Here is a 12,104-nt window from a genome sequence, read left to right on the forward strand (position 1 = left end):
GGGATGCTGCAGGGGTATTGAGACCTCCTCTTGCTGACTTTGCATGATTGCGCTGGTTGTACTTTCAGAGACACTAATGACCTGTCGCAGCGATTGAGCACCAGCGCATTGGAAATTCAAAATGAACAAGTGTTCCGAGTTGTATCTCTAGAACTGTAACTGCATTTGTAGTGAGCGCGCTAGCACGGTACGTCACGTGGCTACGTGACGTACGTTGACGTAGAGGCGTGGCAGGCGGAGCGCGGCATTCAGAGCGCGAGCAGGCTGGGCGCAGGACATGCTTTGCGCTCCTTGTATGTATGTACCTGAATAAAGAGGTTGGTACCACCATCCGACTCCGAGAGTTATTGGGGGAAGGAAGAGTATCTTTACAGTGGCGACGAGGGTGGGATACCGACCCACGACCCCCACCACGCAGACTGCGAGAAGCACGGCGGAACGGAGTGGTGGCGCAGGAGAAACGAGGAAGGCCCGAGGGTACGCACAGCGACCCCACCCTCATAGGGCACGGCAAGGAGCGCAACGCAACCCTCAGCAAAGAGAACAGAGCACCGAGAGCACGAATAGCGACGGTCGAAGAACCCTGAACAACCGAGGTAGGAAGCCAGTCACGGTCACGGCCCACCGGGATACGCACTGGCTACTCCACCCGAACAGGAAAGGGCTGAAAGGAACAGCCCTCCGCCCTTGCTCAAGAAGGAAGAACGAAACGGTGCACCAGGGAGCCCGAGAAGCCTGGAAGGTACGCTGCCCGCAGCCCGGGCGGAGAAGATGAATGCACAAGCGGGCTACGCGATAGCGCCAGTCCAGTTCCTTCCCCGACCAGGGGAACCGCTCATGAAATGGGAGGACTGGAAGGAATACATAGACAATTTCATAGAAGTGATGGAAGACGAGAGCGAGGAAAAGTTCAAGCCGCCGAGAAAGAAACGCATCCTGCTGCTAAATCTGGGCCCAGAAGGCCTAAGGATCTACAAAAGCTTGGTGCCGAAGAAGAGAGAGACAGAGGATGACGACGTGTATGCCCATGCGCTGGAAGACCTAGAAGAACACTTCAAACCCTCAGTGTGCGTCTCAGTAGACAGGTTTAACTTCCAGCAAAGGAAGCAACTACCCGGGGAAACGGTGGAAGAGTATGTGGCGGCGTTGAAGAAACTGGCGGTCTCGTGCAAATATGCCAACTGGGAAGGTGAATTCATAAAAGACCAAGTGGTGATGCACACCACGTGCACGAGCGTGCAGGACAAGCTATGGGCTGCAGGGGACACCTCTCTCAAGGACGTGTTGGTAATAGTAAAAAGGGCTGAACTGGCACGAAGGTGTGCAGCGGCTACGAAGAAAGAGGTCGTGCCCAGTGGAACGGTGAACAAAGTAGACGAGGAAGAACACCACAAGGATAATCAGGCACGGAAACAGCCAGAAAAGGGTCCCGACAAATGGCGGAACAGCCCAGGCAACCCTGGCAAACAGGCCGGAAGTAACAAACGGCCTTGCTACAGATGCGGCAGTTGGGCGCACGAGGCGCACGACCGGAAGTGCCCCGCGCTTCGCGCCAAATGCACGTTCTGTGGAATAGTCGGCCATTTTGAAAAGGCGTGCAGGAAGAAGGCAGCCAAGAACGCAGTGAAGTACGTGGCCCAAGCATCGGAGGAGCCAGAAGAAGCAGCAGAGGAAGAGGTGATCACAGTCCTCTGCATTTACGACGAAATCTTAAGCATAAACGACCGAGGCCGTGGCACCGGCGGAGGAAGAACGATGAATCCCGTCATGGAGATGAAGATCGGAGGCGTCGAAGTCCAAGTGGTGGCAGACACAGGGTCGCCTTACACCATCATCCCCCGGAGCGTGTGGGAAGAGAAGTTTGCTCCGCGACTGGGCCCCGAGCTGGACAAGCTGGACATACGTCCCGTTACCTACAATGGTGATCGAATCCCCATGGCCGGGTGCAGGAGATTGAACTTCGAGTTCAGGGGCAGAGAGGCCAGGTGCAAACTGTATGTCTCCGAGAAAGGTCCCTCCGTCCTAGGGTGGCTCGACCAAGGAGACCTGGGCATCAAGCTGGACCCGGGAGGCAAGGAACAGATCTTATTGACGGAGCCGGAGGAAGCGCTGGACACGGATAATTGGAGGAAGAAGTTCCCAACGGTCTTCGGAGGCTCAGTGGGCAGACTCGACAGATTTGCACACAAGATCATACTCAAAAAAGGAGCTGTACCGGTGGCACACAAGGTGAGAAACATCCCGCTAGCAGTAAGGGACGACGTGAAGGAAGAACTACAACAGCTGGAGAAAAGAGGGATCATCGAGCCGATAGCCTGTGCTGAATGGCTATCGCCGTTGGTGGTGGTGAAGAAACCGAATGGGAAGGTCCGTTTATGCGTGGACCTACGTGAGTTGAACAAAAACATAGTGGTGGAGAAGTTTCCCCTTCCCCGGATAGAGGAGATGCTGGCCAGCACAAGGGGTATTCAGTGGTACTCCACCATAGACTTGACTTCAGCGTATCACCAGATAGCGTTACACCCAGAGAGCCGCAGCTTAACATCCTTCATAACTCCCTTCGGATGCTATCGATTCCGCCGCATGCCGTTCGGACTAGCCTCGGCGGCTGCAGTATTTCAAAAGCTCATGCATCAACTATTTCAGGACCTCAAGGGAGTGCAATACTTCCAGGACGATATATTGGTGATGGGCCAGGACAGGATGGACCACGACAGGAAGCTGGAGGCGGTGTTGGGCATCCTGGAAGGGAAGGGCCTCACAGCAGAATGGGCCAAATGCCGGATAGGGATGGAGAAAGTAACGTACTTGGGCCACGAAATCAGTGCTCAAGGAGTGACTCCCAAGAGTGAAAATGTAAAGGCGATCTGCGACGCACCATCACCAGCCACCAAGGAGGAAGTCAGGTCATTCCTGGGAATGGCGGAATACTATGGGAAATTCATTGAACATTTCGCCTCGAAAACTCACCATATGAGGCTGTCAACCCGAGAGAACAGCGAGTTCAGTTGGTCAGAGGAAGCTCAACGGGAATTTGAAATGATAAAGAGAGAAGTGGCAGGGGCAATTCCACTGCAAGGGTTCGACCCCCAAGGAAGCACCATACTCACCACAGATGCGAGTGATAAAGGACTGGGCGCAGTCCTCATGCAAGACCGTCTATGGATGACCAGGGAACATTTATATACAGAGGGGAAAGAGTCATACCCCCGTCAACGATGATACCCAGATTGATGGACATGTTACATGAAGGCCACCTGGGAGTGGGAAAGCTGAAACTAAGGGCCAAGCAGAATTATTGGTGGCCAGGAATGGACATAAGAGCGGAAAGACATGTGAGAGAGTGCCTGAGGTGCCAGGGCGCGGACAAAACGCTGAAACCATTGCGCCCTGCCCTGGGAAAGATTGATCCTCCACAAAACCCGTGGGAGGAACTGTCCATCGACATTTTAGGGCCAGTGCTGAATGCACAAGGTATACAGAAATACATTTGTGTAATGGTGGATCGTTATTCGAAATGGCCGGAAGTAAAGATCGAAGAAACAATGGACACTGAGAAGATAGTGAGCTTCATGGCGGAGACCTTCGTGAGAGAGGGCATCCCTAAGTGTGTCCTTAGTGACAATGGGCCCCAATTCCGCTCTGACAGATGGAACCAATTTATGCAAAGAAATGGAATAGCATCTAAACACACATCCATATATCACCCGGCGGGGAATGGGTTGGTAGAGCGCTTCAATAGAGTGGTGATGGGCTCGATACAAGCGGCTATTGCAGACAACAAAGACTGGGAGGCGGAGATATGGCACATGGTGTGGGCGTATCGGATAACTCCCACGAACACTGGCTATAGCCCTTTCCAGATATTAAGAGGCCGGGAACCGTTCACCCAAGACAACAGGATATGGAAAGACAGAGTTATTAAGAGTGAGTGGTCACCGGCAGTGGTGCAAGCCAATCTGAAGAAGGCACAAGCAGTGTATACCAAACACTATGATGCGAGGAGGAATGTAAAAGACACTGCCCTCGAAAAGGGGGAATGGGTGAGAGTAAGATTGCCCACTCTACAGAAAAAAGGGGAAAGTAAGTACAGCAGGCCCCTGAGAGTTGTGGAAATCAAGGGCCGGGCGGCATTGCTGAGCGACGGAAACGTGTGGTCGCAGGATCGCATGGCCAGGTGCAATAAAATACTCAACTGGAGAAGCAGAGGCAACATGGAAGAGAGTGAGAGCAACAGTGACCACTCCAGTGACTATGGAGGTGAAGGCCCGGACTTAGGAGAAAGTAGTAACGAAGATCAAGAGACAAGTGCAGAGTGTCAGCCGGAGGAAGACAGCAGTCGAAGCGTGCCTGGCGCGGCTGCGCTAGGGAGTGGACAGAGTGAAGAAGCAACGACTGCCAGTTCCCCGGTAAGTCTGACGAGAAGGGGCAGGGCGGTGGTCCCACCAGTGAGGTTCAGAGACTACGATATGAGTCAGGACTTGTTCACATAACTCTTTGGAAAAAAGGGAGATATGTAGTGAGCGCGCTAGCACGGTACGTCACGTGGCTACGTGACGTACGTTGACGTAGAGGCGCGGCAGGCGGAGCGCGGCATTCAGAGCGCGAGCAGGCTGGGCGCAGGACATGCTTTGCGCTCCTTGTATGTATGTACCTGAATAAAGAGGTTGGTACCACCATCCGACTCCGAGAGTTATTGGGGGAAGGAAGAGTATCTTTACAGCATTGATATTTGTATTGTCTACCTGAAAGTTAAAATGTTATAAAGTGACCCTCTTTTAAAGAAATATATTTAACGTATTTTATAATTATTGCAGATTGTCTCTTCAAAGTATGTCCTATGAGCAGATATTCGGCACAAAAGCAGTTCTGGAAAGCAAAGCAAGCAAAACAAGGAAATAATACTGAAGCAGCACTACTTAAAAAACTTCAGGTAAAAGAAAATGTCTCCGAAAAAGAACTATATTGATTCCATTATTTAATTGCAATTAATTGACTTCAGGAGAGCAGCAGCAAATTCCTTGATTTCTTAAATACCCTGAACAATGCTGAAAGCTTTTTTCAGAGCCAATCAATCTTTTAAATTGTCCAGCCCTGCCTTATTTTATTTGCCTGAGAGAACCAAGAGAAAAGGTTCAGGAGAGGTAAATGGATCACAAGCTCCTCTTTGTCTGAGTACTTATTTCAGTCATCAAATCTCCTGTGTTGCACTTGTTATCAGTAATTTCAAAATGAGACATTGATGGGTTTGTTGTTAGAAATGGAGTTCTCCTAGAACAGGTGAGTGTGCCACACACATGCATTATTCTACCCCATGTGCTTGAGGCTAGTGTTACTCCAAATGTGGTTCCTGACGTCTGCCTGACAAAGTAGTTGTCTGGCGTAGAAAAAGTAGAAATCAGTGGTGTAATGAGACACAATTGCAGCATTCTGTAGCTGGCTTAGATTATTTAACACAGACATTACATTGTCAACATTATCAGAAGCTGTAGGTTGTTCTCTTCTATTATTTTTGTAATTGATGTGTGAGCTTCTGATGAAAAACAGTCTAAAACAGCAGAGTTCATGATTAGTTCCTGAGGCCTGGGTGGCATATGTTCATAATATCCGCTATTATCCAAGTGGCTCTATGACAATCTATCTCGCATGAATATTTTAAATATCTGTTGTGGCATGTTGGACACCCCTGATTACGAAAAAACGTCACCGCTGTATTTAATGTTTATAACACTATCCCTTCACGGTGTTACTTTTGTTTATGATTGATCATTACCAGGTATTAAAAGTATATCATTATTTGCCTAACCTCATTTAAGAGTTTGACGTACCTTAAGTAAATGGTAGCTGTTATAAACAACATTTGGGTTGTGTTGGAACTGACACTCTTTTGTGTGGTGTCCTCCGCGTTTTTTTCCTTGACTCTTATTTTGCTTGTTATAGAACTGTGTGCGGTTTACTCCTGCTAAGTAGTGAAAAATAACCTGAGCTCCCCTTTTAACTTTATGAAATTTGGCATACCCTTAAATGGCCCGTTTAACTTACCTATAAGTCCCTAGTACGGGGGTCTGAAAGTTAAATGGGCTACGGCACCCATTGAGCTGCCCCTTGCAGGGACAGTGCAAACTGACAGCAGGTCTGCAATGTGTAACCTGGCTGTGCAATTTCAGTACTGCAAATTCTACCTGTAAAGGTAAGCCCCTCCCCCCATTGATAAGCCTAAACCTTTCTCTTTAGTGTTGTCACTCCTACCTAACCCTTGCTGCACATAAGGCAGGATGCATGGTATTTAAAAGCAGGCCATGTAAAACTTTAGTGTTAAACTATGCATGGTTGGCTCTTCTAATGGAAAGCATTGGGATATTATATTAAATGTAATAATTTACTCTTTAGCAAGGAAACAGCTAAAAAATAATTTGTTGAGTGTGAAATATTTAAGCCTAAATCACTGTTAAACACAGATTTGGAGGATCACTTTTGAAAAAGATACTGTTAAAAAGTTTCCTTTTGATACCAGTGGTATGAAAACTGTGGGGGTCCCCAGAGCTGCAGGAGCCAGATTTCTAACCCTCTGATATAAGGACTTACTTTAGTGCATCAACAGTCATTTAGGGAACCAGCTGGACTGCAGCTCTGATGACTGAGCAAACCTGTGCTGGCATTATAGAGCTACAGTAGCAATCCTACCAAACTTTCCTTTATGAATAACATACTAAAAATTAGCACGAAGAAACTAGGACGTGAAGTTTAAATTGTTTGTTTTAAAAACCCTCAGTCTAGTGAATAAAATATAGATAGTAACCACACAATGTGAAAATAAAAGTAGTTAGGCATACAAAAACCAGCAAAAACAAGATACATGTTTCTAACATAGTGAGTTTCTGACATCCTAACACTATTCCTAAATTCTGTGCTAAACCTCAGCTACAGCATAAAATAGCAAAATCTGCCATGCGAGTTTCATAGGATGGATCGTGCAGCATTCCTTTGACATGCTGGCTGCAAGTATTCTGTATCAGATCTCTGCCACAGAGGCAGGGTGTGTGCTCTAGGTGAAGGACACCTTCAGCATTGCTTCTGGAATCAAATATCCAACTGGAAGCAAGGGCCACTGAAATCTGGCATGACCTCTGGTGAAAGCTCTGGCATGAAGATCTCTCTAAAGCATTCAATGCCTGGGTTTTTAATACCATTTGGCCACTGTTTTTATCTTGTAGTTACAAAATAAAACAGGATTTGGAGACACTAGGCCTACTGCCAGACTAAACTAACATTGCACAAAATGCGACCGCTTGATCCACATGTTGATATTAAGCATTAATCTTTGTAAACAATACGCTTACACTGTACGCGCCATATTGTAATGGATGCATCGGTTAACCTAATCAAGAAATATGTCAGCCCACAGAACTGTTGGGGATGAAGATATCCTCATTTTTGCTTATGCTCTAAGAACTTTACACGTTCTTATTAAAGATAGAGTTGCTGACAACAAGGACGGTATGAAAACGGACTAACAGAATTCGCAGTTACGGTGTTCACGACACCAGAGGATCATTTGCATGCTGTTTAATGGTCATCTGGAAGCTGAACATATGCCTTAGTTAGGTGGGAAGTTGCTCCCATAGCTGAGACAAAAGGCCTTGATGTAGAGAGCCTTTCTTTTACCTTTGGCCGCATGAATATGTGGGCTGTGTCCAGGATCTTAATTAACTTCAAAGAGTCCTGTCATGTCACAGGAGAATGTTTACTGACACCTGGGCAGGGCCCTTCTTGGTTCTCCCGGTCATTCAGGCAACAGTTTCATTGGGATAAGGACTGCCCCCAGAACTGGCTAAGAGTAACCATAGAGGAGGGGTTGCTCATGTCCCTGGCCACATCTCTGGGGTGGGCACAGGAGCTCTACATAGAGTAAGAACAGTTCTGTCATCTCGGTTTTTGGTAGGGCAAGGTTCTCTGGGATATTTGCAGCAAGGCACACAGGCAAAATGTGCCCTTCTACAATAGTCGGTAGGTTCACCCCTGGGAAGTTTTACCCCATTGTTTAGGGAGTTGACAGGAGTTTTGCGCATCCACAGGCTAGTGCCAGGCATAACGCGGACATCCCATGTACCCTCTTCAAACACTTTCTGGACCTGTGGAAGGTTGGAAGAGGACAGGACCTGCTGTCTGTAACCTGACAAGAGACCTAAAGACTGGACCTTCTCTCCCTCTTATACACAGGATGAAGAAGTGGACTCCAAGTGTTGTACAATTGACCTTTTGTTGAAGCTACAAGAACACCACAAGCTACAGCAGGCCTTTTCTGCAACTTTCCAGCTGGCCAGGTTCAACTGTACCTGCTTTGGACCCTGCTTCTGTGCTCTAGTTGAGTATGTCTTGACCCCTAGAGCTATCCCCAAGGTCCTGAATCTGTGACTGCTGTCAAAGTGTACTCCTCCTAAATTGTCCTGAAACTGGGACATAGAAATGTTTTGGCTTCAATGACACTGGAGAACAGGGATTCATTTAACCTGTCAAGCCAATCCAATAAAAGTACGTTGCCACTGGGCCAAAGATTCAAGTTGCTCCTGCTCAGAGCTTTTCCGCAGCAACAAATCTGATGCACCTGGACCTTGTAAAGAGGGAATCCAGTCTCACTGAGCTATCTTCAACTACAGCCTGCAGCCTTGCTCTGCTGGAACCAGGAAAGTGACTTAAGTCTGAAGGTAGACCTCTTCAGGTCCTCCTCCCCCAGCAATTGTCCAACGTCGTGGTGCTCTTTTTGGCCACAACTTGCTGCCTTGCCCCTCTGAGGATTGTTGAACTCCATTTCAGAGACAAAGTCTAAATGTGGCCGTTTCCCTGGGTCAAACCTGGTTTCTGTATCCGGACGCACTTTATTGCGGTCAGCCTCAATTTCAATCAATCAATCAATCATAGCATTTGTATAGCGCGCTACTCACCCGTGAGGGTCTCAAGGCGCTGAGGGAGAGGGGGGACGTACTGCTCAAACAGCCAGGTCTTGAGTTGTTTCCTGAAGGAGAGCTGGTCCAGGGTCTTCTGTAGGTGAGTGGGGAGGGAGTTCCATGTCTTGGCCGCCAGGTAGGAGAAGGATGTTCCTCCGATGGTGGACTTCCGAACTCGAGGGACGGATGCGAGGGCGAGGCTGGCGGAACAGAGCTGTCGGGTGGGTGTGTAGAAGGTGAGGTGGCTGTTGAGGTATTTCGGGCCCGTGTCGTGGAGAGCCTTGTGTGCGTGGGTGAGGAGTCTGAACGTGATCCTCTTGTTGACTGGGAGCCAGTGTAGGTCTCTCAGGTGGGTAGAGATGTGGCTGCGGCGGGGGATGTTCAGGATGAGTCGTGCTGAGGCATTCCGGATGCGCTGCAGTCTCTTCTGGATCTTGGCTGTGGTTCCTGCGTAGAGGGTGTTTCCGTAGTCCAGACAGCTGGTGACGAGGGCCTGTGTGACTGTTTTCCTGGTTTCGGTGGGGATCCAACAGAAGATCTTTCGAAGCATGCGTAGGGTATTGAAGCAGGAAGACGAGACGGCGTTAACTTGCTTGGCCATTGTGAGGGAGGAGTCCAGGATGAAGCCCAGGTTGCGTGCGTGGTCTGTTGGTTTGGGTGCGGTGCCCAGGGCAGGGGGCCATCAGGAGTCGTCCCAGGCGGAGGGAGCTGGTCCTAGGATGAGGACTTCCGTTTTGTATGAGTTCAGTTCCAGGCGGATGGTCTTCACCCATTCTGCGACGTCTTTCATTCCTTCCTGGAGGTTGGCTTTGGCAGTGGCGGGGTCGTTGGTGAGGGAGAGGATCAGCTGGGTGTCATCGGCGTAGGAGATGATGTTGAGGTTGTGCTGGGGAGCGATGGCTGCGAGGGGGCTCATGTAGACGTTGAAGAGGGTGGGGCTGAGCGAGGAACCTTGCGGTACGCCGCAGATGACTTCAGAGGCTGTGGAGCGGAACGGGGGGAGGCGGACTCTCTGGGTTCTTCCGGTGAGGAACGAGATGATCCATTTCAGGGCCGCTCCTTGGATGCCTGTGTTGCTCAGGCGCTGTACCAGGGTGCGGTGGCATACGGTGTCGAAGGCAGCTGAGAGGTCCAGGAGGATGAGGGCCGCGTTTTCCCTGTTGTCGAGCAGGGACCTGATGTCGTCTGTGGCAGCGATGAGGGCGGTTTCGGTGCTTTGGTTTGCTCGGAAGCTGGACTGTGAGGGGTCGAGGGATCCGTTGGTCTCGAGGAAGGCGGAGAGTTGTTTGTTGACGGTCTTCTCTAGACTTTGGCTGGAAAGGGGAGGAGCGAGATGGGGCGGACGTTCTTGAGATCTGTGGGGTCCGCGGTGGGTTTCTTCAGGAGGGCGCTCAGTTCAGCCTGTTTCCAGCTCTCCGGGAAGGTGGCGGATTCGAAGGAGCTGTTGATGACGAGTCGGAGTTTGTGTGCGATGATGGAGGTGGCTTTGTTGTAGACGTGGTGAGGGCAGGGGTCGGTGGGTGAACCGGAGTGGATGGTGTTCATCAGGCCTGTGGTGTCTTCGGTGTTGACAGAGGTCCAGATGTAGAGGGTGGTGGTGGTGGGTGTCGGTTCGGTGGTAGGGTTCGTGGTCATTGCGGTTGGAGTGCCAAAGCTGTTGTGTATGTCGGCGTATTTGCGGTGGAAGAACGAGGCGAGAGAGTGGCAGAGGTCTTGCGAGGGCGGGATGTTGTTGTTGCAGGCACTGGGGTTGGAGAGCTCTTTGACGATGCTGAAGAGTTCCTTGCTGTTGTGGGTGTTGTTGTCCAGTCGTTCTTTGAATGCTGTCTTCTTGGTGGTGCGGATCAGCTGGTGGTGTTTGCGGGTGGCATTCTTGAGGGCTGTCATGTTTTCTGTTGTCTGTTCGCGCCAGCCAGGCTTTATCGAGGGTGCGGCAAGTTTTCTTGGAGTTCTTGAGGTCGTTGGTAAACCACAAGGCTTTCCGGCTGCTGGGTCTGCTGGGAAAATTCTTCAGAGGTGCGAGTTTGTCGGCGCAGTCGGTGAGCCACTGTGTGAGGTTGCGGGCTGCTTCGTCACAGCAAGGAACTTTTCAACATCGTCAAGGAATTCTCCAATCCCTCGGCCAACTCCAACGACATCACCCCCTCTCAAGCCCTCTGCGACTCCCTAGCTTCATTCTTCCACAACAAAATTGCAGACATCCACAACAGCTTCGACAACCAACCCGGAGACCAACCCACCCAACCATCTGCTGGACCTTCACCCCCCTTGAACATCCTTAATGACTGGAACCCAATCTCCACTGAAGACACCATCCGCCTGATGAACTCCATCCACTCAGGATCCCCCACAGACCCATGCCCTCACCACATCTTCAACAAAGCAGACTCCATCATAGCACCGCACCTCAGAGACGTCATCAACTGCTCCCTCAACTCCGCCACCTTCCCGGAAAGCTGGAAACACGCAGAACTCAGCGCCCTTCTGAAAAAAACCACAGCGGACCCCACCGAACTCAAAAACTACCGTCCCATCTCGCTTCTTCCATTCCCGGCCAAAGACATCGAGAAAGCCGTCAACAACCAGCTCGCCGCCTTCCTCGAAGCCAACAACTCCCTCGACTCCTCACAGTCCGGCTTCCGAGCCAAACACAGCACTGAAACCGCCCTCATCGCAGCAACAGATGACATTCGAACCCTACTGGACAATGGAGACACAGTCGCCCTCATTCTCCTCGACCTCTCCGCAGCCTTCGACACAGTCTGCCATAACACCCTTCTACAGCGCCTCAGAAACATCGGAATTCAAGGAAAAGCACTAGAATGGATCACCTCGTTCCTCACCGGAAGAACCCAGAGAGTCCGCCTTCCACCATTGAAGTCAGAGGCCACTGAAGTCATCTGCGGCGTTCCACAAGAATCTTCACTCAGCCCCACCCTTTTCAACGTATACATGAGCCCCCTCGCAACCATCGCACGCCAACACAACCTCAACATCATCTCCTACGCGGACGACACTCAACTCATCCTATCACTCACCAATGACCCTCACACCGCCAAAACTAACCTACACGAAGGAATGAAAGAAGTTGCCGAATGGATGAAACATAGCCGTCTGAAACTGAACTCTGATAAAACAGAAGTCCTTATCTTAGGTACC

General features: G+C 50.1%; 1 protein-coding gene across 5 annotated transcripts in view; it reads left to right on the forward strand.

Moving 5' to 3' along the window:
* Positions 1-12,104, forward strand: part of ITPR2 (inositol 1,4,5-trisphosphate receptor type 2) — a 1,555,333-nt gene that overhangs the window by 308,253 nt on the left and 1,234,976 nt on the right. For all 5 annotated transcript variants that reach the window (XM_086920227.1, XM_086920242.1, XM_086920233.1 and 2 more), the window contains exon 3: positions 4,818-4,933. In XM_086920227.1, the coding sequence (XP_086776353.1) occupies positions 4,818-4,933 (116 nt within the window). The remainder of the gene's footprint in view (positions 1-4,817; positions 4,934-12,104) is intronic.

This window comes from Lissotriton vulgaris, chromosome 1_1, assembly GCF_964263255.1.
Source record: "Lissotriton vulgaris chromosome 1_1, aLisVul1.2, whole genome shotgun sequence".
Taxonomy (NCBI): domain Eukaryota; kingdom Metazoa; phylum Chordata; class Amphibia; order Caudata; family Salamandridae; genus Lissotriton; species Lissotriton vulgaris.